The following is a 26,815-nucleotide window of genomic DNA, read 5'->3' as shown; positions in this document are numbered from 1 at the left end:
AGTTTCCAATATCAGCACTTGTCATTAAGTGTGAGGCCCCAATTTGAAATTGCTGCTTTCTCTGGTCACTGCATTTCATAAGCTGCATCTCTTCCAGCCTGAAGATTCTTATCTGCTCGCTGTTTTCACCACTGCTCTGCTCTGGAGGATGGCTGTCTCTTTGAGATAGTCTCCAAGAGAATCCCCAAAGATAGAGTTCTGCATGTAAATCATATCTTCCATCGTATCATTCTCAACGTACTTTTCTAATTTGATGAAAATCTGTGTAATTATATTTGCAGAGCCTGGAACAGTACATAGCACATAACAGGTACTCAATAAGTGCCTGTGGAATAAATGAATGAAATGCATCATAATGTGAGAGCATTTATGAAGACAAGCTCATGGGGTTATTGATAGCAGAATTAGGCCTAAACTTCTACCCTAGGTTTTAGATGGAGAAACTAAAGAATACACTTCCTCCATCACTTTCAAGGGAGAAAAAGAACATCCTGGGAGGAGGTTGGGGGATAGACCACGATTATTCTCCTTGGATATTTAGTTATTGAAACAAGTTTGAGCCAGATGTGGTGGCACACATCTGTAATCCCAGCAACTTGGAAAGTTGAGGCAGGAGGATCACAAGTGAGAGACCAACCTCAGCAACTTAGAGCTGAGCAAAATAAAAAACAAATAAATATAAAAGGGCTGGATATATAGTAGAATGGTAGAGGACCCTTGGTAGTTCATTCCCCAGTACTGTGAAAAGAGAGATAGAGATAGAGATGGAGAGATAGAGAGATGGAGAGATGGAAAGAGAGAGAGAGAGAGAGAGAGAGAGAGAGAGACAGAGAGAGAGAGAGAGAGAGAGAGAGAGAGAGAGAGAGAAACTGGGGTGGTGCAGCCTGGGGTTGAGGTCATACAGACAGGTGAAGACAGGAAAAGTGCAGCTCCCTAGCAGGAAGGGACCTTCAGAATGAGTATCTAGTATTCAATAACAGGAGCCCAGGAACTGATAGAGGATATAACTGGTTTCTTTAACACCTCCTGCCCTGCTCTCCTGGCTTTGTAATGGAAGGTCTCTGTGAACCTCTCAGGCCTGTGGACATCAACAGGCCTGTGTGACTGACCCCCAGGTAGGGTCAGTCAGCCCAATCTCAAAGAGTGTTACTGTTCCCATTCTCTAAGCAGGACCAGCTGGTGCAGAAGCAGGACTGATCTGAGGATACAAGTAAGCAACCCAGGGATTCTCTTGGACTTCTGGGGCAGGGGCCCTGAGAAATCCACAACTTCCAGTCAGTTTCACAGGGATAGGATTAGTGATGTGTAATACAGTTATTGTAGAAAATTGACATTATTTCATTGATGGCTAATTTCAGGTGGGATCATCTAAGTGAACACATGGAGAGTCTAAAGAGGAAGAAAAATTATACAAATGGCTATTTAGAGACTGATAGAACAGCAGTGTTCCAAGGGAATAAAAATGGGGGACCTCAGCTAGACAGGAAAAGCGTCTATGAGGAAGTGACATTTCAGGTAGGCTCTGAAGAAGGCAGAAAGAGCAGCTAGGGAAGGGAATGGCTTGGGGAGGGACTTTAATTTGAGAATTCAGTAATTGAGAAAATCAACCAAAAAAGATCAGCAAGCTAGGGAGAGGGAGAACTGAGGAAGGTATGGCTAGAGATGTGGTCAGAGTAAAGTAAGGGGACAGAAAGTGTGTTCTATGTTAAGACTGGACTCTGGAGCAGTATAAGCCATGGATGAATTTTAAGCTGGGGTGTGGCCTTATCAGTTTAGGTTGGATATGAGGTCTTCAGTTCCCCAAGAATAATCAAGCCAGAAACACTGACAAGAAGAGAATGAGGCTGGATTCTGTACTATTCCAAATTCTTCATGGTTAGGAATGTCTCCTTGGGCAGCTTAGCAGCAAGTCTTGATGTAACTTTCCACTAATATGAATCTCGTATTTGTGTGTGTGTGTGGGGGGGTGCTGGGGATTGAACCCAGGGCCTTGTGCATGCAAGGCAAGCACTTTACCAACTGAGCTATGTCCCCAGCCCAGAATCTTGTATTTTGAAGCATCATAAATGTTGTCATTATTGCTAATGAAAGTGGTTAATGCTTATGTAGTGCTTTATACTTTACACAAACATTATCAATTTTATTCTGAAACCAACCCCATGAAGTAGGCATTGCTATTAGCCCCATGTTACATGGGAGCCAAGTGGCGCTCAGTGAGACTAACTTGCTTAAGGTCAACTAAGTAGTAGAGCACAGAGGCCAGAGCAGGATCCTGAACCAGGTTCTATCCCTCTGCCTATATGACTTTCAAATAGTAGGTTCTAAATAATGAAATAATATGAATTTAGGGTTGTTGGGTAGAATTAATGAGTTCAATTTTGAACACTTTTTAAAATTATTTATTTATGTGGTGCTGAGGATCGAACCCTGTGCCCTTGGCATGCTAGGCAAGTGCTCTACCACTAAGCCACAACCCCAGCCCCTTGAACATGTTTAATTTCAGGTGATCACAGGATCTTCAAGTGGAGAAATGTAGACACACGTAAGGGTGTACAGCCAGGAAAGGATCTTAGTGTATCTGTCTTTATTTTAGAGTTAAAAGTCCTTAGAAAATGCTGTCTTGTTTTAGAGCAAATATGGTAGATTAATTAATTTAGCAGAGCTCAGTCTATTAATAAGGTTGGGATGAGTCTGTAGTAGAAAGCCCTTTTTGTTCTGAAAGCTAAATTAAAACTTGAATGTATCAGGTGTCTGTCTTACAGGGAAAACATTTGATCAATTAAAGAACAGAATTTGAGTCCACAGAAGTGACACATGCCTATAATCCTAACTACTCTGGAGGCTGAGGCAGAAGAATCACAAGTTCAAGGCCAGAATCAGCAACTTCATAAAACCCTGTTTCAAAATTAAAAATTAAAAAAGGGCTGGGGATGTAACTCAGTGGTAGAGTGTCCCTGGGTTCAATCCACAGTACTGTAAAACAAAAACAAAACAATAAGAAGAACAGGATTTGTAATGCCATGATAGGCATTGATCATAACTTAATCAGTTGATTATAACTTAATTCAAAAATTAGTTGTCTGATATAACTGGTTAGCTAGAGTGTGAGGTAGGAATGACAATAATGTATAAGATGCCAATATATGGTATAGCATGAAAAAAAAAAGCTAGGGGTAGTCAAAAGCTTAATTTGATTAGTGATGTTTAGGTTTTAAAACCAATCATCCTTGGGATTGGGGTTATGACTCAGTGGTAGAGCACTTACCTAGCATGCATGAGGCCCTGGGTTCCAACCTCAGCATCACATAAAAATAAAATAAAGATATCGTGTCCACCTACAACTAAAATGAAGTATTTAATAAAAAACAATATCCATAGCTATAAAACTCTAATATCTAAAGCAGTGCAGGGAACACAGCTTTGATTTTGCAGGTCTGAAACTCTCAAGACTCTGGCTCCTTTTCTTCCATATTGAGAACAACTGCTGTATAGAACAAGTTTTAGTTGCTGCAGGCATTCCTATGCAGGGTTTAGAAGAAGCCCCAACTGTCCTTACTTTTCCTACCTTGCTCATGCTGTGCCTTAGGCCTGGAATGCCTTTCTCAAAGTATCTCTTTTCTCTCAAATCTTCTTCATCCATCCTTCATTGGCACATCACAAACCATAGTTCCTTTTGAGCTCTTCTCTGGACCTGCTCTCTGGGTTTGAGCCTGCTGCCCACAGCAGTTTCCTTTGTAGAGGATATCTGTGTGTGTTTTGTCTTCGCCTATGGATTCTAACCTTCTTGGGGTTCAAGATCAGCTCTTACTTTGTGTGCTTTAGATCTTCTATTGTGTAACAGTAACAGTATAGTCATTCAGTATTTGTAAAATAAATAAAAGAATGAAAGAATGAAAAGTACAGTCATCCCTCAGTATCCAAGGAGGCTTGGTTTCAGAGGCCCATCTCCCCGACAATACCAAAATCTGTGGATGATCAAGTTCCTTAGGGGTAAAATGTGGTAGTATTTGTATGTAACCTATACAATTCTATCATCTACCTTAAATCATCGCTAGATTACGTATAATGCCTACAATGTAAATGATATGTAAATATATGTAGTTATTCTGTACTGTTTATGGAATAATGACAAGAAAAAGAAAAGACTATGTGTTCAGAATAGACATGACCATCATAGGCCTACATTCCATCTGCATTTGACTGAATCTGAGGATGCACAACCTGTGGATATAGAGGGCCAATTGTAGTAATAGAAATTGGGGAGGTTTCAAGATGGCGGCCTAGAAGGTGGCTGCATTTCATGGTGCTCCAGGACTCAGGATTCAAAAGAGGAGATATTTAGAGACTTGGGACCAGCTCAAAGCAGCCGGGTGAGTCTCTCCCGTTGGGGAGGCATCCCGGATGGGATGGTAGTCCCAGAACGCAGGGAACTTTGTGAAGTAGAGCTGCCGGCGAGGCACCCCTCCCCCCGCTGGAGCGGTGAACTGGGACAACTGGGAGCGCCGTAGAGGAGGCCGCTCAGCACAGCGCTGGGACTCGGAGCAAACACTGGGGCTCCGGTGGCTGCCCAGGGGAGGAGCAGTGAGGAGAGCTGTGTGGACTCAGAACACCGGGGCCTGCCCTGAGGAGGAGGAGAAGGAGCGTGGCCACTTGGATTCGGAGTGACTACACCAGAGCTACAGGCGGTGGCCAGAGGTGGAGCAGCGCGGCGAGCTGTTTGGACTCAGACCGCTTCTGAACACCGGGGCCTGCCCTGAGGAGTAGGAGGAGGAGGAGGAGGAGCGCGGCGGGTCGTTTGGACTCGCAGTGACTGCATTAGAGCTCCAGGCGGCTGCTCAGAGGAGGAGGCGATTGGTGAGTTGTTTGGACTTAAAGCGACCGCTCCTGAACACAGGGGCGCTGCCTGGAGGAGAAGCGCGGTGGGTCACTTGGTCTCGAGTGGCTGCACCAGAGCTCCAGGCAGCTGCCCAGAGGACGCATGCAGCGGGTCACGTGGATTCAGAGCCACTCAGAGCGACCGCTCCTGAACACCCGGGGGGTTACCTGGAGGAGGAGGAGGAACAGGGAGGGTCACTTCGACTCGGAGTGATTGATTGCCCAGGGCTACGGGTAGTTGGTGGGAGGAGGAGGCAAGCAGTGAGTTGCTTGGACTCCTAGTGACCGTACCGGAATACTGGGTGGCTGTCTGATAAACAAAAGCTAAAAGAATTTACAAAAAGAAAGCCAGCATTACAGAACATTCTCAGCAAAATATTCCATGAGGAAGAGATGAAAAACAAAGAAGCAAATCAGAAAAGGGAGGAATTATCCTAAAGGAATTGTCAAATAAAGGAGGAACCAAGTTGTGTCAAACAAATAAATAAATAAAATTTAAAAAATGAACCAAATGACCGGGAAACCAAATCATATCTCAATAATAACCCTGAATGTTAATGGCCTGAATTCATCAATCAAAAGACATAGACTGGCAGATTGGATTAAAAAGAAAGATCCAACAATATGTTGCCTGCAAGAGACTCACCTCATAGAAAAAGATACCCATAGACTAAAGGTGAAAGGATGGGGAAAAACATACCATGCACATGGACTCAGCAAAAAAGCTGGAGTATCCATCCTCATTTCCGATAATGTGGACTTCAAGCCAAAGTTAGTCAGAAGGGATAAAGAAGGTCATTTCACACTGCTTAAGGGAAGCATAAATCAGCAAGATATAACAATCATAAACATCTATGCCCCAACAGTGGCTCATCCATGTATGTCAAACAAATCCTTCTCAATTTCAGAAACCAAATAGACCATAACACAATAATACTAGGTGATTTTAACACACCTCTCTCACCACTGGACAGATCTTCCAGACAAAAATTGAACAAAGAAACCATAGATCTCAATAACACAATCAATAATTTAGACTTAACGGACATTTATAGAATATACCATCCAACCAAGAGCGAATACACTTTCTTCTCAGCAGCACATAGATCCTTCTCTAAAATAGACCATATATTATGCCACAAAGCTAATGTTAGCAAATACAAGAAGATAGAGACACTACCATATATGCTATCAGATCATAATGGATTGAAGTTAGAAATAAATGAAAGAGTAAAACACAGAAACTATTCCAACATCTGGAGATTAAACAATATGCTATTATATGATGAATGGATAACAGAAGATATTAGGAAGGAAATTAAAAAATTCTTAGAGATAAATGAGAACAAAGAAACATCATATCAAAATCTCTGGGACACTATGAAAGTAGTTCTTAGAGGGAAATTTATTTCATGGAGGGCATTTAATAAAAGAAGTAAAACTCAACAAATAAACGACCTAACACTACAGCTCAAAGTCCTAGAAAAAGAAGAACAGACCAACACCAAAAGTAGTAGAAGACAGGAAATAGTTAAACTCAGAGCTGAAATCAATGAAATTGAAACAAAAGAAACAATACAAAAAATTGACAAAATAAATAGTTGGTTCTTCGAAAAAATAAACAAAATTGATAAACCTTTAGCCACACTAACAAAGAGAAAGAGGGAGAAAACCCAAATCACCAAAATTCGAATGAACACAGAAATATCACAACAGACAGGATTGAAATACAAAACATAATTAGAAGCTATTTTGAAAATCTATACTCCAACAAAATAGAAAATTTCGAAGACATCAACTGGTTTCTAGAGACATATGAATTGCCTAAACTGAACGAGGAGGACATACACAATTTAAATAGACCAATTTCAAGTAATGAAATAGAAGAAGTCATCAAAAGCCTACCAACAAAGAAAAGTCCGGGACCAGATGGGTTCTCAGCCGAGTTCTACAAAACCTTTAAAGAAGAGCTCATTCCAATACTTCTCAAAGTATTCCATAAAATAGAAGAGGAGGGAACCCTCCCAAACTCATTCTATCAAGCCAATATCACACTGATACCTAAACCAGACAAAGACTCATCAAAGAAAGAAAATTTCAGACCAATATTCTTAATGAACATCGACGCAAAAATTCTCAACAAAATTTTAGCAAATCGCATACAAAAACATATTAAAAAGATAGTGCACCACGATCAAGTGGGTTTCATCCCAGGGATGCAAGGTTGGTTCAACATCCAGAAATCAATAAATGTCATTCACCATATCAATAGACTTAAAGTCAAGAATCACATGATTATTTCAATAGATGCAGAAAAAGCATTTGATAAAATACAGCACCCCTTCATGCTCAAAACACTAGAAAAAATAGGGATAGTGGGAACATTCCTTAACATTGTAAAGGCCATTTATGCTAAGCCCATGGCTAATATCATTCTAAATGGTGAAAAACTGAAAGCATTCCCCCTAAAAACTGGAACAAGGCAGGGATGCCCTCTTTCACCACTTCTATTCAACATTGTTCTTGAGACTCTAGCCAGAGCAATTAGACAAACCAAAGAAATTAAAGGGATACGAATTGGAAAAGAAGAACTCAAACTATCCCTGTTCGCTGATGACATGATTATGTATTTAGAGGAACCTGGAAATTCCACCAGAAAACTCTTAGAACTCATAAGTGAATTCAGTAAAGTAGCAGGTTACAAAATCAATGCTCATAAATCCAACGCATTTTTATACATAAGTGATGAATCTTCAGAAAGAGAAATTAGGAAAACTACCCCATTCACAATAGCCTCGAAAAAAATAAAATACTTGGGAATCAATCTCACAAAAGAGGTGAAAGACCTCTACAATGAGAACTACAGAACACCAAAGAAAGAAATTAAAGAACACCTTAGAAGATGGAAAGATCTCCCATGTTCTTGGATAGGCAGAATTAATACTGTCAAAATGGCCATACTACCTAAAGTGCTATACAGATTCAATGCAATTCCAATTAAAATCCCAATGATGTACCTTACAGAAATAGAGCAAGCAATTATGAAATTCATCTGGAAGAATAAGAAACCCAGAATAGCTAAAGCAATCCTCAGTAGAAAGAGCGAAATAGGGGGTATCGCAATACCAGATCTTCAACTCTACTACAAAGCAATAGTAACAAAAACGGCATGGTATTGGTACCAAAATAGAAAGGTAGATCAATGGTACAGAATAGAGGACACGGACACAAACCCAAATAAATTCAATTTTCTCATACTAGACAAAGGGGCCAAAAATATGCAATGGAGAAAAAATAGCCTCTTCAACAAATGGTGCTGGGAGAATTGGAAATCCATAGGCAGCAGAATGAAACTAAACCCATATCTCTCACCATGCACGAAACTAAACTCAAAATGGATTAAGGACCTCAGAATCAGACCAGAGACCCTGCAGATTATAGAAGAAAAAGTAGGTCCAGATCTTCACCTTGTTGGTCTAGGATCAGACTTCCTTAACAGGACTCCCATAGCAGAAGAAATAAAAGCTAGAATCAACCACTGGGATAGATTCAAACTAAAAAGCTTTCTCTCAGCAAAGGAAACTATCAGCAATGCGAAGAAAGAGCCTACAGAGTGGGAGAATATCTTTGCCAATTATACTTCAGATAGAGCACTAATCTCCAGAATCTATAAAGAACTCAAAAAACTCTACTCCAAGAATTCAAATAATCCAGTCGACAAATGGGCTAAGGAAATGAATAGACACTTCACAGAAGAAGATCTACAAGCAATCAACAAACATATGGAAAAATGTTCAACATCTCTAGTAATAAGAGGAATGCAAATCAAAACCACCCTAAGATTCCATCTCACCCCAATTAGAATGGCGATTATCAAGAATACGAGCAACAATAGGTGTTGGCGAGGATGTGGGGAGAAAGGTACACTCATACATTGCTGGTGGGGCTGCAAATTAGTGCAGCCACTCTGGAAAGCAGTGTGGAGATTCCTTGGAAAACTTGGAATGGACTCACCATTTGACCCAGCTATCCCACTCCTTGGCCTATACCCAAAGGACTTAAAATCAGCATACTACAGAGATACAGCCACATCAATGTTCATAGCTGCTCAATTCACAATAGCCAGACTGTGGAACCAACCTAGATGCCCTTCAATTGATGAGAGGATAAAGAAACTGTGGTATATATATACAATGGAATATTACTCAGCCATAAGGAATGATAAAATTATGGCATTTGCAGGCAAATGGATGAAATTGGAGAATATCAAGCTAAGTGAGATAAGCCAATCTCAAAAAGCCAAAGGACGAATGATATTGCTAATAAGTGAATGATGACACATAATGGGGGGAGGGAAGGGTTAGTGTTAGGGTTAGAGTTAGGGTTAGGGAGGGGGGCAAGTATGGAGGAAGGAAGCACTGTATAGAGGGAAAAGAGGGGTGGGAGGAGTGGGGGGAAGGGAAAAAATAACAGAATGAATCAAACAACATTACTCTATGTAAATTTATGATCACACAAATGGTATGCCTCTACACCATGTACAGAGAAACAACATGTATCCCATTTGTTTACAATAAAATAAAAAAAAAATAAAAGACATCTCTGATATCTTCAGAGAAGCAGAGGAAAAAAAAAAAGAAATTGGGACACTGAGTCTTATAATGGGGTCCTTAGGGTTGTTCAAATGAAACCTCTTCAAATTAACTCATATAATACCATTGTATTTACTTTTATTGTGACACAGAGAAACCTCACATCCCATTTGTCTTAATCTGTTTTCTGTTGATATAACAGAACACTGAAGACTGGGTGATTTCTAAAGTATAAAAGTTTATTCAGCTCACCATTCTGGAGTCTGGGAAATTCAAGGTTAAGGTGATGGCATGTGGTGAGAACTTTCTTGCTGGTAGAGACTGCAGAGTTCCAAGGTGATAGAGGGTTTCAAATGGTGAGAGGGGTACATGTAAAAGACAGAATCAAACTTACTAGTATAAGACCTAATCAAAATATAAACCATTAACCCATCCATACATTAATCCATTAATGGGTTAATCCATTCATGAGGGCAGAGCCCTTAAGTCTAATCAGTCCTTAAAGGTCTCACCTCTTGATACCTATTGATTAAATTTCAACAAGAGATTTGGTGGAACATTCTAACTATAGCACCACCTAAGTCCCAAAATAAGAGATGAGAAAGTTTATTTTTACAAGGAAAAATCTGTTATATTGTTAAAGCTTTATTTTCAAATTAGATGGTAAATTGCATTATATGGAAAATTTCACTTTTAAAGAAATCATATTTTCAAAGTAGTATATGATTGCAGCTTTGATAGAAAAAAAATAATCCACCTATGCATGAGAAAATAACAGGAAGGAAATTTACCAAAATCTATACTTCCTTCCACCATTAAAGAAAAAATCTATATTCAAAAAATCTATATTCATTTATATGAATTAGAAATTTTATTATAAAAATTATTTTCAAAAACTCCATCTTCTTCAAAAGAGCATATATTTATAGTATAAATTATTCTTAGCATTAGTACTCAGTTATATTTCTGACCCAAAGTATAGCAACTTCAACAAAATAAAAGCCCACAGAGTGCTCAGTAAACCTTTGTTAATGAATGAGGTTTTCGTGTCTGACTGGGGAACAGTTCTCAAATACACACTATACATTCAGAAAGGCAGGGTGTCTGACAGTTTAGGGTTACAGTAGGTGTAAGGAATCTTGCAGTGAATCACATGATTATCCCAGGGTATTATGAACCCTGTCATGCCTTCACAATGATTAGTAAACATGTAAATAGCTTTGTGTTTTCTCTGCTGCATTTACTCTGATCCATCTGAATCCCTCCCCAGAAGAATTGAATGGATACTTTCTTTAAACTCTAAATTTGGTAAACATAGAAACTCCTGCCATGGTCTTCCTACTCCTTTTCTCCTTTTTTAACTTTCTCTTTAAAAACTCATTTTCCCTCCCTGATTTCTCTTACACTCCAACTGTGGATTTTTTTTTTTTTCCTCTTAGTTCTGGGGATTGAACTCAGGGAGTTAGGTACTGAGCTCCATTCCCAGCTCAGAATTTTGTTGTTGTTGTTGTTCAGTAAAATATAAAGAAGAAAATCATAATCATTCGTAATCTCTTTGCTCTTAGACAACCACAATTTCTTATATTTTCTTCCATCTTTTAAAAATGAGTCTGTAAACATTGCTTATAGGGTGAGAAAGTTATAATGGTTTATATCCTACTTTTTCCTCCAGTTAACATCATGTCATAGGCATTTTTCCCTTGTCCTTAGAAACTTCACCAGCTTCCTTTTAAATTTGGAGCATAATTCTTCATTTCAATTTGCCTTACTTTTCTTCAAGAGGTAAAGCCGTGGGCTGTACAAACAACCCCCTTTTCATGACTATCCATCTTTGGCCTTCCTTGGGGCAGCTGTTTCTTCACTCATCCACTGACTATCAGGTGAGGCCAGACTGAGCTAGTCCCAGTTCCAGACTTGAAGTGAGAGGAGCAAAGGGATAGATTCAAGCCAAGCTTTGCCTTCCACATAAGCTAAGTCTTCTCGGCTTAAACAGCAGACCGCAGGAAAAACATCTTTCAGCAAATGTTTTAAAGGCTAAGGTTGAAGCTCCTTCCCTAAAGTAAAAGGAACCTGGAACAACGGGAAATTTCACAGAAGGGGTGGGAGGAGGAGGAAGTGGCAGCCCCACCCGACTCAGGGATGGAAAAAAAGGTTCTAGTAGGATGACTGTAAATGCTCAGGGAGGCAATTAGGTCTAGAATCCTAATGCTGACGAGCTGAAGGGTTTTGGCGGACGGGAGAAGGAGGGAGATGGAACAGGGTGAGTACTGGCAACTTGTTTAATATTTCTGAGGTACTGAAAGAGGAGAAGTTTAGAGAGGGTAGGGGGTAAACAGGAGAGACAGGAGATCCTAAATGGACAGCAGATGGTTAGTTGTATAATCTGGCTCCTTCTTCCTATTTTCCCATCTTCATCTGGACCTTTGGGCACAGATCGTACAGCTATTCGTTATCTATCTGAAGCTGTGAACAAGTTTTTCTTTAAAATGTTGGGGCTGGGATGGCCTTGGGAAATCTAAGGAGTCTTGGGAAGTCTTTGTCCCTGCCACCAGGTGTCTTTGAGTACCTGGGAGGTCATTTCTGTGGCTAGCCCTGGAGCTGTGGGAGGACTTCTTTCAGGCCCTTGACATTTCTTTGGTCCAGTTTCTCCTCTGGCTTTCAGCTCCTCATTGAGGCTTGCTGTTCCTGCTCCTGAACTCAGGTTCCTGGTCCCTTTAGGATCCTCTCAGAACCTCTACTGCTTAGGCCCCAACTCAGGGTCTGCCAGGAGAGGGCATCTCACATGAGTTATGTATTTCTTAATCCTATTATAAATCATATATCATAGACACTATCAGAAATTAAAGATGTGCTGGTTTTAAAATATAATTCAGAGTTTAATATAAAAGGTTCAAGTGGCTCGTCCATGCACTCCATTCCAGAATATTTTTGTGCTAAATTCTAGATTATCTTCCCCCTCAGTTATCTTTAACTAGGTAAACCTAAAATGTTACATTATCTTTTAAAATAGTATACTTTATTTTATTTTACTTTTGATGCTGCAGATTGAACCCAGGACTTTGCACCTGCTAAGTACATACTCTACAAATGAACTACATCCCCAGCCCCTGAAACAGAATACCTTAGTCAAACAAGTAATACATAAAAATATATACTGGGACTGGAGGTATAACTCCAGTTATACCTATAATAGAATGTGTGTGTTTAGCATGTGCAAGGCCCTGGGTTCAATCCCCAGCACCAAATAAAATAAAATAAAAATATATAGTGCACACACATACACACACTTGTAAAAAGTAAAAAGTTTTAAAATTAGAACTTAAAACCTCAAACACACCTTTGCATATATACATACTCCCAATCCTTCTTCTTCCCCATGGGAAAGCACCTATACTTATTAACTAGGTTAAAAATTTAATCAACTGCTTTCAAATAATATATTACATAAATTATATGTAAATTACATAAAATTTTAATAAAATTTACAGAAATGAGATTGTATAACATATTGTTTGATAGCTTTTTTTTAAAACTTAGAAGTGTATCATGGAAATCTTTCCATGTCAGTGCATATTGGTCTATCAAAAATTTGCAAAGACTTACAGTTGTCCATTCTTGGCATATAAGCACAATTTATTTAATATATTTGTTAACTTGTTTAGTTTGTTATTATCCCTTATTGATTGGAATTTAGATTGTTTTTAATATTTGCTCCTTCTAAATAATGCTTCAATGGATGTCCCTATTGATATAACTTCGTATATGCATACAATTTTTTTGTATGAAATATTTCTGAAAGATCAAATGTTGGAAAAGGCAATGACCACTTTAAATATTTAATAAATATCAACCAATGTTCCTCCAATTGTATATGAATTTACATTCCTACCATAAGTATATAAGACAGCCCATTTCCATATGCCTTCAACAAAATAGGTTACTAGTCTTTTAAATATTTTTGAATGGATCAAATATAATCATTGTTTTAATTTGCATTTCTGTGGTACTAGCAAACCTGTCTTAATATTTTCACCCAGTTTTATATATTATAAATAATAATCCTTTGTCACATCTGAGGCAAAAGACCTAATAACCTGATAGGTACAGTGGAACATGCCTGTAGTGCCAGTGACTCCAGAGGATGAGGCAATAGGATCACAAGTTCAAAGCCAGCCTCAGCAACTTAGGGAGATCCTGTCTCAAAATAAAAAATAAAAAGGGCCATGGATGTAGCTCAGTGATAAAGCACCCCTTGGTTAAATCCTCAGTACAAAAAAAAAAAAAAAAAAAGAAGAAGAAGATCTAATAATCTAACTTGTACAACCAACTGGGGAATACCTTTCTCATGCCAGTGGCTATTGGAATTGCTAAGTACCAGGTGTAAACAAATAATCACATAAAAACCAGTGAGCAAAAACAATGTTTCAAGGAAACAATATAGTAGTAAGTGATTAACTGAAAAATAGGTGATTCAGAGCCTAGAAATTATAGAGCAGGGAGACATCTGGGAATTCCTGGAGCTGGTACTGTCCTGACCCATGAGCTACTTGAGGGTTTGTGTCTTCTTTGGCATGTAAGGATGAGGAGGTTGAGACAGAGCTGTGGTTTTTGTTGTGTTGTTTGGACTCCTTGAGCTCTAAAGAGAAATCTGGTATAGAGGAAGATGCCTGCCAGTTCTTTCACCAGGGCAGCTGTTCTTTATTATATTTTCATTTGAAGAAAGCACAATAATTACTTGGGGGTTGGATGGGGGATGGTCAAAACCTCCACACCAGTACCACCAGCCAGAAATTAAAAGTTAGGTTTTATTTTATTTTATTTTTATTTTATTTTTTTTTACATTATAAAGGCAAATATCATCATTTAAAAGAATTTGCAGCAGTGAGATGTCAAAGCAAATTATAAATAGCCATAAATTAATCCATTTGGTTTCAAAAGATTTTCTAGTAAAGAGTTGAAGTATGTAGTAGATACATGCATAAAATTTGTAAGGGTTTTATAATATTATTGCCGAATATACTTTATCTTGAAGCAAGGCAACATTAGAATTTGGACATTATTGGAGAATCCAGTTTGGTAATACAGATAAAATTGGAAAAAATTAAATAACAATTAATAATAAATACATATCCTATAGTAAATTGCTCAAATAAAATTCCAAGCCACAGAACTCCATAGAGGCTTTCCAACTTGGTGAACTAAAAAAGGAACATCTCATACAATTCTTTACTCTTACATGCTTGTATGTTGTGTGTTTTGTTTAAAATAAAACATAATGTATCTTCAGAGTACAACTAACTATATTCTCATGCACCCCAGGCACATTTGCTTGCTTGTAGTAAAATAATTCCACTGGTTTCTAGGGCCAAAAGTTCAATACAGATGTGACCAGTATGCATGAGGTTGGCAAAAAATACTGTAGTACAGGCAATGCTACGAGTGGCAAATATCAGAAAACACAAATAAGAACAAATGATGGGAAATGCTAATGATTTTCTGCTCATATCACAAAACGTTGGGAATCCACAAGAATATTTTTCCCTTGTATTGAAGAAAATTGTGATTAAAAGTTTTTTTTCCCCCAATTTTCAGAATCAAAAGCATTTTAGAAGGTTTATAAGGCTACCATGAGTCTTCTAGATCTCCAGCACCCCCATCACTTTCTCTATGTGGATTCAGTCTACTATAAACAGCTTCAATAATATTGCACTTGCCAAAAGTTAGGTTTTAGAGTTGAATTATCTTGGTTTAAATACCAGTTTTTCTGCTTATTAGGTAGATGACACTGGGCAAATTACTTAATCCCATTGATCATCTTTCTACTCATCTGTTACATGGAGTTGATAATATCTCATTGGGAAGTTGTAGGGATAAAAGGAGATAATGCATATAATGCCTGGAGCTTAATAACACTCACTGAATATAAGCTAGATAGAAAACTATTGTTGCAGGTGCTAAATGTCCCCATGTTCTGAAATGCTTGGGAAGGAATTCAGGGAGGAGGTGGATGCTGAGTTTTGCTTGAAGAACTGGTACAATAGTGACACAGAATTAGGGAAGGGGCAGAGGCTATCCAGAGGTGGACATGGCACATTAGGAATGAAGCAGAGTTATTTTAGGAGTTATTGAGAGATAAGACTGGGGTATGTTGGAACCACACTGTGGAGGGATTTTGAACCCTTGGCTAAGGAATTTGGATTTGAAATATTAATTAGTAAGACACTTTTATTCTTGCACAGAGCACTGCAGTCATCACACCACATAGGAATCTCTTCATGTGCTTTTGCACAGATACCCTTTCACATTTTTTAAAAGGGAGGAAATGAAAGAGTGAAGTGTAAAAACCAACAATAATAAGAAAAAGTGGAAAAAGAAAAGAAGCTAGAAAACGGAGAGCCAAAGACAGAAGGGAAGGAGCTGAGTCCACCTGGCATTTAGTGGTTGGTGCTGATTATCTCTGCTGGCTGCAGGTATAATGTGCCCTCTGTGGTCTCCACCTGAAGCTTTCCAGGCCTTCACCACCAGCCTGATTGGTGTAGGACCTTGTCTGCAGAGGATTCCTTGACCCAGCCCCTGTCTTCATCCACACTAGCTGGGGTCTTAGGAAACCCTGCAAGTCAAGGCATTTCACCATGTATTTAGACTGCCACATGCCCCTGGTGCCTGTTCCTCACACATGAAGGGTGGTCCCTATTTTCCCCTTACCAACTTCTGTGCTTAAGTCTTCATTAGCCTTTGGCTTAGATCACAGTGACAAAACTCTCACTGCCTTCTCCACTCTTGTCTTTTTTCCCCTCTGGTCTAGGCTAAATGCCATAGCCAAATTAATCCTAAAGTACATTTTTGATCCTGCCATTCCTGTTCAAAAACCTGTCTTTAGTCAGGGTTAACACTTTTTCTTAAATGCAAAAGGAACCCATGTTCAAAACAAAAGCTGGGAGAGCATTGAAGAACTTAAAGAAAAATCTCCCACAATGTTACTACCTAATGATAATCTACATATACTATTTTGGTCTTTTTTATTTTACTTTTTAATATTTAGGGCATCATTGCCCCAGGTTCTTTGTTCTTTTTGCTGTTGCTGTTGGTGTCCTCTTTGTTGGTTACATCAGGTTACATTCAACTCTTCTCACAGGACCCTTGGTTGGCAATGAACATTCTTTTGCTTATATTGTATATGAATGATGATCTTCTTAGAAAAAACTCCTAGAAGAGGAATTTGTGGGTCAAAGGCATTGATGTTTCAAGGCTTTCTTTTGTTTTGTGATAAATATTGATAAATTACCCACAGAAAGGTATAACAGTTTATCCTCCATCAGGGATAGATATACCTATTACCACTGAAACAAACACCGGAAGTCAGGCCTCTCCAGCCTGGCCATGCTGTCCTCATAGGCTTATTCCCTCTTCTCCCCTACATCCAAGTCCAGCTTTGCATACATATATGCTCCAAATCCTGTTCCTCCCAACAGGAAAACACCTATGTTCAGCATTCTTGTGAACAATTTGATCAACACCTTCCAAATAATACTAGATATGGAATTGTTTTATGCAAATGAGATTATATAAAATGTATTATATGACGACTTGCTTGCTTTTTTAAAAAGTATCATACATCTTGGAAATATTTGCATGTCAATACATTTTAGTCTACTAAGAATTTATAACAACTTAAGAGTTTTCCATTTCGGGCATATAAGCACAATTTATTTAATACATTTGTTGATTTGTTTAGTTTGTTACTATCCCTTATTGATGGACATTCAGATTGTTTCTAATATTTGCTCTTATAAACAATGCTATAGTAGATGTCCCCATTGGAATAAAATGTGCAGATATTTTATACCTAACATTTCTGCAAGGGCAATTATTAGATTGAAGGTAATACCCATTTTAAGTTTTGATGGTAATTAACTGGTTTTTTCTAAAAGGTCTGTATGAATTTACTTTCACTCCCATAGTCAGTATATGAGACAGCTCATTTCCATACACCCTCAACAAAATAGGTTATTTTTATTTTTTTAAATATTTTTAAATGGATCAAATATGGATCTCATTATTGTGTTAGTTTGCATTTCTGTGATGATAGCAAGGCTGTCTTAATATTTATGGTCATTTTTGTATATTATGAATAGTAATCCTTTGTTACTGCCCTCCTGATGGATTATTCCTCAAATGTTATGCACATATGCATCTGACCCTTCAGCAAACATCACTGAGCACCCAGTGGGGAAGGCAGGAAATTATGAAGTTAAAAAGAGGAAAGACTCTGGAGCCAGCCTTCCTGGAGTTGAAACCCAGCTCTGCCCAGCACCTTCCTACATGTCAGGAACAATATTAATACTCCATCATAGAGTGGTTGTGAGAACATAAATTATCTTAGACATGTAAGATGTTTCAAACTTGGACTGCCATGGAGTTGAGAATTCCATGGACCTTAGTGATAGCTTTCTGAAATTAAGTACCATGCTGCATTCTAGGCTTAGAGGAGTCTACATTTAAGAGGATGACTGAAGTTTTTACTTCTGTGAAACTAATTCTAAGATTCTATTATTAAGTGTTCTACAGAAAATAAAGTGTTGTGATAGTGAGTAATTGTAGGGTGAGAGGTGGAGCATTATATTCTGTGGTGGAAGAAAGCTCCTATTCAGTGGTTACCTCTGAACCGAGATCTGAGTTGTGGGATGGAGGCGTCCATGAGAGCAGGGCTGTCTCAGGTTTTGGTTTCTCAGAAGACAGGAGTTTCACTTCTCCAAACTCCCTGCAGGCAGATAGTTGTTTTAATCTCTCTCTCTCTCTCTCTCTCTCTCTCTCTCTCTCTCTCTCTCTCTAAAGCTGATAATATATCAGGATATGATTATATAATTTGATCCTTTAATACCCCTGTCTTTGCATTAGTCATTAGTGCCAGGAGTCTTGTGTCTGGGGCTCACCTCTCCTCTTATGTCATTAACTCCCAAGGAACTGTGGCCAAGTCAGGCCTTGTGGGTGCTGACGTGTTTTTACTAATTGAGTCTGCTAGAATTCCTGCATTGTTGAACCTCTTCCTGATGCTCTTGGCTTTCTTTTCTGGCTCCTTTGGAAGCCTTTGCTTTTGTTCTCTTAAGTCATCATCTCCTTGACATGAAAAACCCTTCAGTGAGCTAAATGCATAATAATATTAAGTGGAATAGAAAAGATCCTAAGCGTCCCATGGAGAATGCATTTTCTCTGTGCACTGCAACTTTGGACAAGGAGAGGAAGACATCTTCCCTTCTCTCCCCTTTCCTTTCCAAACTGAGAGAAGCTGTGTAAAGCCAACATTGAGCTGGTTACCCTCAGGAACTATGCTCAAATTATGAACAGGAAAAGACTTCCCTGGCCCTGTTCCCTCCTGTGCAGGGCAGGTCAGGGTTCCCAGTGCTCACTGCCTCTTTTGGGTATATGTTTCAGGGTGGCCAGGCCCCTGGCAAGTATATATAGGATTCACGTGTTTCTGGGAAGGCTCAGTGGTCTTGGTAGGAAAATTTCAGGCCCCTTATGAACCAATGAGATGCAAACAGTTTCCAGCAGGATCTAGGCCAGTTGCTTTCAGACTTTTGACCATGACCTATATACAGTTTATATCATGACAAAAAATTGTTCTTGTTCCATCATGCTAAGAGAATAAGCCAGACTCTGAAAGTCAAGTGTCCAATGTTTTCTCTCATATATGGAAACGTGAGAGAGAGAGAGAGAAGGAAAAAAAGGAATTAAAAAAAGGGGGATCTACTGGTGTGACTCAGCACCATGTTCAGCCAGAGGAATGAGAAGTGATGCTCCATTTGTGTACAATGTGTCAAAATGCATTCTACTGTCATGTATAACCAATTATAACAAATTTTAAAAAGGGAATCTCACAAAAATAGAAGGGAAATCAGTAAAGGAAGGGAATGGAGAGAGAGGGAGGACAGGAGGGTATGAGGAAGTACTGGGGAAATGAAATACCAAATTATGCCATACCCATGTATATACCACAATGAATCTTATATATGAGATTATTTTAATTAGTGCATTATAATTATATATGCATATATATTAAAATAATAATAATAGAAGGGAGATCAATAGAGTAAAGCAAGTGAATGGGGGAGGGAGGAGGGGACAGAAAGGGTTAGGATTAGGGTTAAGGTACTGGGGAATGAGATTGATCAAATTATGTAATGTGCACGTATGAATATGAATCCAACTTTTGTGTATCATGATAATGCACCAATAAAAATAAAATAAAAAAGTTATACTTGTCATTTCTATGTGTGATGCATTATGATATTTTTGAATCTATTTTTCTTAATGGTGATCACCTTCCTCCAAGTTTATTCCACAAACTACTAATGGGCTGGATCTGAAGTTTAAAAATTGCTGTTGAATAACTGAAAGCCACCTTTCTTAGATCTTTCTCTGAATTTTCTGGTCTCAATGGCATATTTATTTAAGTGCCCAACTTACATCAAGAGGCTCAAAAACTTTGTACCATTTGGTTCAGTAATTCACCTTTGATGACTCTACCCCAAGGAAAGATTGTTCCCAGCAGGATGGTCAAAGAACCTTAGTGAACATTCTGTTTTCAGCTAGAGATTTGACAAACTTATGGGAAAGACAAAAATATGAAAGCTGGCTTAATTTTAGACTTCAACTGCAATTTTTAAACACCAAATTCAATTATTTTTACCTAGGTAATTAGATATAGTCACAGTTAGTTGAACAATTACACCCAAAGAGTATTCCCAATAGCTCAGTGTTAACCTGAAGGACAGCTCCAAGGATACTCCATTGGTGTCCCAACTTAAAGCCCTCATGCTTAGAACCATCTTATTACCAATGACTTGGACGAAGACATGGAAGACAGTTTTGCCAATCCACAGATGGTCAGGTAAAATATTTGGATGAAAGAATCAGGATTCACAAACTTCGGACAGGAGAGATGGAAAAACAGATAACTTATGTGGAAGTTCAGGATGCAAAGGGCACAAAAACTGGGAGCAAATATGAGTTTTTCCTCTAGGATGCTATTTAGCCACATCCCTGGTCTCTTCCCACTAGATCCCAGAAGCAACCTCTCTCCAGTCATGACAACAGAAATGTCTCCAGACATTTCCAAGGGTTCTGCAGGGGAGGTGGGGGGAAATTTCCTGTTGAGGTTCACTAGGATAATTTGATGCTCTACTAAGGGAAAGACTTAATGGGGTTTTGTTGACAATAAACACAATATAACTCAGCAAAAATAGCAAAGTGTGCAATCTGAGGCTGCATTTTTACTACTAAGATGATGCATCCTCTCACATGCCCAGGAAAACTCCATGAAATAGAAATATGATTGACTCCCCATTTTCCAGATGAGAACACCGATGTCTAAGAACATAAGTGACTTGCTCAAGGTCTCACAAGAAACCTGGTGGTGACCTTGGGCTGTATCACTCCGGAACCTGCATGCTTGCCTACCATGCTATGAGCATTTCACAGCCATATACTAGGTGTACATCCTAGAAAGCAGTCAATGCCCTCCTCATAGACCTGGAACATGGCTGAGAAGCAAGCAATAAGTTACAAGTAACCCTACACTTGCCTCGTATCCTAAAACAGGAACTTGCCCTAGAGTTGTAGCCCCAGCCTCCATCAGCTCAACTTCATTCCTACAAAATGCTAATATGTTTATTCTTATGTCAGCAGGATAATAGAGTAAATTTCAGTTACCTGGAATCATTTTGCCTTCTGGGAAGCCCAATCCTCTAGCACTGTGGCTCCAGGTCCAGGTGTGGAGGTTATCAGAATGGAAATCCTCCCCCTCCCAGGCCAGGGACTATTGGATTGCCCTCTGAGGCTGAGTCATGAAATTAAGAAACAGGAAGGCAGACGAGCTAAAACCTGAATGGGAATATTACCTGTCAGAGTCAGGTTCCACAGAAATGACTGAGAAACTTTGGGGACACCTGGACCCAAAGAGTCTCAGCTGGGCATTGACCCATATCCTCTTTTTCCCCAGTGGCAGCCTTGGAGCTCAGGTCTGTTGACCTGCAGAGCCCCAGGAACAACAAAGGACACCACACACAGGAGATGGGTCTGAAGCGGCTCATTGTGCGCAGAGGTCAACTCTTCAACCTCCAACTGAACTTCAGCAGACCCTTCCAGCCCCACACAGACTCCATCACTTTCGTGGCTGAGACTGGTGAGCTCTCCCTGCCCCTAGGCTCTACGCATTCCCACAAAACTCAGATATTAGCAAAGTTTGTCAGCAGGACCCTGCCTCTCCTTTTTGAGGTGCTCTCTCCCCTCTTCTCCTGGGATCTGCAGGAGCCTAATGCTCAGTACCCTGCTGTTAAGGAAAGATTTGGCCAGTTCAGCAAACTCTGAAGTTGTGATCATAACAGTCAATTTATAAGTCAATTATAATTTATAAGTCGATTATAACAGTCAATTTATAATTTATAGCCTCTGTGCTAAAACCTCACTCATGATTTCATCTAATCCCTGAGAGGCTTTCAGGTAGGTGCTTCATTTTACAGATAAGAAAAACGAACAAACAAACTTGAACCAAAGGTACAGAGATCTCAAGTGGTTTGCCCAAGTACTCTCAGTGGCAGTAAAAGTGTAGAACAAAGGAATTAGCAAGTGGTGGGAGATGGCAAGGATCCTTCCAGGTCAGAGGAATCCTATACCACATAGATTTTTGAACCTTCCTTTTGGGTCATTCTCTCCTACACAGGACCCGAGCCCACAGAGCTGCTGGGAACTCGAGCTACGTTCTTTCTTACCCAGGACCGGCAGGAGAAAGTTTGGAGTGCTTCTGACTTCATCATTGACTCCAATTCTCTCCAAGTCTCACTTTTTACACCAGCCAATGCAGTCATTGGCCACTACACGCTGAAAATAGAGATCTCTTGGGACAAGGGTCATAGTGTGATTTACCCACTGGGGACTTTCATCCTGCTTTTTAACCCATGGAGTGCAGGTAGGACTTGCTCACAGGTTATAATGCTAACTTGATCCACGAGGAACTCTGTGAAATTCGTCTGAGAAAGCCTGGAAGATGAGTTGTAGTCTATACCAGTGCAGTGTAGTACCATGTGCTCAAACTAAACATCATCTTTACAAAGAAATTTTAATGGTACCATGAAGATATTCAAAGTATGATGTCAAGCAAAATTAGTTCAGAAATTGGAAAACGATATGTTCTTAATTTATTAAACATATGTGCCTAGAAAGAAAGTGGACAGAATATATTACAATGTAATGGTGGGTGTCTCTGAATAGTGGGAATGAATGATTTTCATTGTCTTTTTTCTGTCCATCAATACTTTCCAAAACTACAATAGCTTTTAATTCTTACAATCTATATATATATATTTTAAAGTATAGGTTACATTTCTGGCCTCTGGAGAAGCATATGCTAGACTTAAGGGAATCCAGTCTTAATGTCTGTTGCCATCAATTCACTGACTACTTCTGTTTCCAGAAAGATACTGTCATTACTGGTTTTTAATTTTATTGCTCTGTTTTTTGGTTTGGGGTTTTGCTCCCTCTGCTACTCTTTACTGCTCAGAGGACGACGTGTACCTGCCAAGTGAAATACTGCTGCAGGAGTATATCATGAGGGATTATGGCTTTGTTTACAAGGGTCGTGAAAGTTTCGTCACCTCCTGGCCCTGGAACTATGGGCAGGTAATAGGATCACCTGGGGTGGGCTCCTAAGGCTGGTCACCACAACTCTGTTAGTTCATGAAGGACCGCTAACAAAAGGTACAGTGTGAGCTGCTGGGACAATTTCCCATCCAATGAGAGGGACAAGGAAGAAGGGGAAGATGTCTTTCCCTTGTCACCTTTTATGTTCTTATGGAAAGCTAAAACATACTCAAAGTAGACAGGTGAGTATAATAAACTTTCCATGTGCCTATCTCTCAGTTTCAATAGTGACCAATTTATGGTTTGACAAACAATAGCCCAGGGGTCAGATGTGGCCTACTGCCTATCTTGTATGGCCCACAAATAAGAATGTTTTTCACATTTGAAAGTTGTTGAAAAGAATTTCACAAGAACAATATTTGATGACATTGAAAATTACATGAAGTTCAAATGTTGGTGTCCATAAATAACATCTTATTGGAACACAGTCATGCTTGTTCATTTGGAGATTGTCTGGGGATGTTTTTGTGCTCAGAGGTAGAATTGAGTTATTGAGACAGAGCCTGTGACCTCCTAAGGCTGAAATACTTACTATCTGTCCTTGACTGGAAAGATATACCAATCCCTGGTCTTTACTCCTCTAATCCCTTTTCACCATGAATTTTTGTGAAGTACATTACATTACTTATCATTTAATCCAGTATACTTCAGAACATAGCTCCAAAAGATAATTCCTTCTGAAAAATATAACCACAACACATGATCAAAGTTAAAAAGAGGAACAGTAATTCTTCAATAAAATTAAATATTCTGTCCTATATGGAGGGTTCTTGGGCTCTGGACAACTTTTCCACTCCCAATCACCAACTGCGGTGGGTATGGTTTCTCTCTCCCTCCTACTGCCACTCAGTCATATGCACAAACTACAGCGGGGAAGAGCTGGGGATGTGGGAGAGTCTTGCTGAAGAAACACATTTTCTCCATTTTCCAACTATGGCAACTTGTGGAAAATTTGAAACTGAGATGGATATCAGTGCATTAAGGCAGCCAAAAGGGTTGTGACACATGTCACAGACACAAAATGCAAACCTATGTTGGGAGTTTACACCGGCTTTCCAATGCTCACAGTGTCAACTCTGAGTTCTACCTGATTTCAAAATCTGTCACAATCTTTTCCCTCTCCCCCTGCTGGCCCTATACCTATGTATCCATCTGATACTTTTCTGATCTCACAAGTCCTTGTGACCCACCACCACCATGCTCAAAGACCTCAGGTAAAGGTTTCCCACTCTTCTCACTTCCTGTCTACTTCATCCTTCCAGGCCCACTAGTTGCAAAGCCTTCTCTGATCTCTTCAGTCAACAAGATCTCTGACTCTCTGCATTCTCTGCATTTTCTATCAGAGTCACACGGTTTACTTTTTCCAAATTTAATACATTCCCAATTTGATTTATAAGCTCATGGAAGGCAGGACCTTGTCTCGTATTTATCCCCCACATCCCCACCACATACAAACACTCCCTAAAAGTCTGCCAGTGACTCGAAGTTTCAGAATTCTAGACATTTTGCTCTTCTCTCTTTTCTCTCTTGAAATGTCTTGGAAGTTTGAAGAAGACATCATAGATATCTGTTTTGAGATCCTGAACAAGAGCCTGTACTTCTTAAAGAACCCATCCAAAGACTATTCCCAGCGGAATGATGTGGTGTATGTGTGCAGGGTGGTGAGCGCCATGGTAAGGATACAGGCTTCCTGCCCCTCTCTGAGGACAGTCTTAATTTACCCTGGCACTATGGAAACCCCCTTGACTGTGCTTTGCAGATCAACAGCAATGATGACAGTGGTGTGCTGCAAGGGAACTGGGGAGAGGACTACTCCAGGGGCATCAGCCCCCTGGAATGGAACGGCAGTGTGGCCATCCTGCGGCAGTGGTCTGCTGGGGGTGGGCAGCCTGTGAAGTATGGACAGTGCTGGGTCTTTGCCTCTGTTATGTGCACTGGTGAGTGGAGAATCATTCAATTTTTGTGATATTCCTTTGAGACTGGGCTCATAAAGTTTCAGTAGCTCACCCCACAGCCACGGAGTGACGGGCATGCATGCTCTTAACCAGCATGCTACTCAATCTTGCAGGGTTGACCTGTTGCAGTCACTCCATGGTCTCCTTGATGGCATAGTGAGACTGTTAACATGGCCACCTGGATAAAGCAGCTTGTGGTCTCAAAGCAGAGGTAAAATGGCTTCTTCGGGCCACCTGCTTGGCTTATCAGCTCAAGGTGAACCTGGAGTCAAGGAACAGGTTGGGGAGTGGGGTGCAAGCAGATGGTCTAGGGTAACCTACCTTACTTGTAAGCTTGTCTCTCTTGAGGAGTGACAACTAGAGATGTATTACTTTGCTAGTTAAGGGGCATTGAGGTTTTATGCATGATCAGTTATTTACAATTCAGTGCAAAGTCATTGGCTAGATTATTTGTGAATTTGAGGGAGGGAGAGACAGAGTACCAAGGTGCTGCCTGTCTCCCCCATGCAAGACCAGCAGACCTTCACATGGCTGCCTTGTCATACTGTGGTACTCAGGAAATGTTTGCTCAACTAACAGGTTGACTCTGAGTTGGAGAAAGGAGGAGCACAGGACAGAGAGGACAGAGACAGGGGCCAAAGCCCTAGGTTTTCTGAGAGGATCAGCGTAGCCCGGCAGTTATGTTCAGGTGCTACAAAGAGAGGTTTACATCTGAGTGTTAAAGTCAAATGGACTCCCTTGCCTGTTTGTGAAATGGGGCTGGGGCTACACCAAAACTTAGTATTCCTGGTTTTGCTTGACCTGGGAAGTCTGCCAGTGGTGGCCAGGTTGCTATTATGGAGGGAGCCTTGGGTCTTCAGACTCTGGGGTCAGGAGAAGAAGGACTATGTTCACAACCTAGCTCCATCTCCAAGCCCTGGGGCCACTGAGTGGGGACTGCTGCTCCTGCCAAGCTGCCTCTGGTCACTTGCAGCCCAGACCTTGTTCACAGGAACTGTGCTGGGATTGGATAGGTGACTATAAACAGTGGCCCTCTTGAGGTGAATCAAAACAAAAGGATCAGTTACTCTAAGCAGTCCTCTTACTTCTCCAAGCATTGTAAGCCTCCCAGCAGTGTCAGTTGGTACCTGCTGCTCCTCCTGGGAAGGAGCCAGGCAGGATGAGCCTCTGAACGCCTTGCCACACTGACCAAAGTGTTACACACAGTTAAAGTTCATGCCTGGCTCTTGGCTTGATTTCATCTGGCTCTGGCAGATTGAGTGTGTGTGTGTGCTGGATTTGTGGCATCTTAATTCAGCTTTAAAAAGCCATTGTAGTACTATCCTGAGAAGCCACAAGAGGGAGCTGCTGCCTTATCAAAAATGGTCACTACCTTCTGATGGTTTCTCCTTATCTCTGATAGCATCTTCCATTGTTATCTCTAGAAGTCTACTGTATCCTTCTATCCATTTTCTAATGTCCTTCTTCTCTTCCCCAACTCTTGTCTTTAAGTAAAATTACAGATCCAGAATTTAATTTAATTTTAAAAATTTCTTTGGACTGGGGATCGAACCCAGGGGTGCTATACCACTGAGCTACGTCTCTAGTCCTTTTTATTTTGAAACAGGTTCTCACCAAGTTGCTGGTCTCACTAAGTTACCAAGGTTGGCTTGAACTTCTGATCCTCCTGACTTAACCTCCAGAGTTGCTGGAATT

At 40.0% G+C, this 26,815-nt stretch overlaps 1 protein-coding gene across 1 annotated transcript in view; it reads left to right on the top strand.

Moving 5' to 3' along the window:
- Positions 1-26,815, top strand: part of TGM7 (transglutaminase 7) — a gene marked incomplete at its 5' end in the record, with an annotated part of 37,677 nt that overhangs the window by 2,851 nt on the left and 8,011 nt on the right. Inside the window, 5 exons of the mRNA XM_079129695.1 lie at positions 21,469-21,651; positions 22,189-22,434; positions 23,026-23,144; positions 24,710-24,838; positions 24,925-25,102. Of these exons, the coding sequence (XP_078985821.1) occupies positions 21,469-21,651; positions 22,189-22,434; positions 23,026-23,144; positions 24,710-24,838; positions 24,925-25,102 (855 nt within the window). The remainder of the gene's footprint in view (positions 1-21,468; positions 21,652-22,188; positions 22,435-23,025; positions 23,145-24,709; positions 24,839-24,924; positions 25,103-26,815) is intronic.

The sequence above is a fragment of the Sciurus vulgaris genome, assembly GCF_902686455.1.
Source record: "Sciurus vulgaris genome assembly, chromosome: 2".
Classification (NCBI taxonomy): Eukaryota; Metazoa; Chordata; class Mammalia; order Rodentia; family Sciuridae; genus Sciurus; species Sciurus vulgaris.
This window is presented reverse-complemented; position numbering and strand designations above follow the sequence as displayed.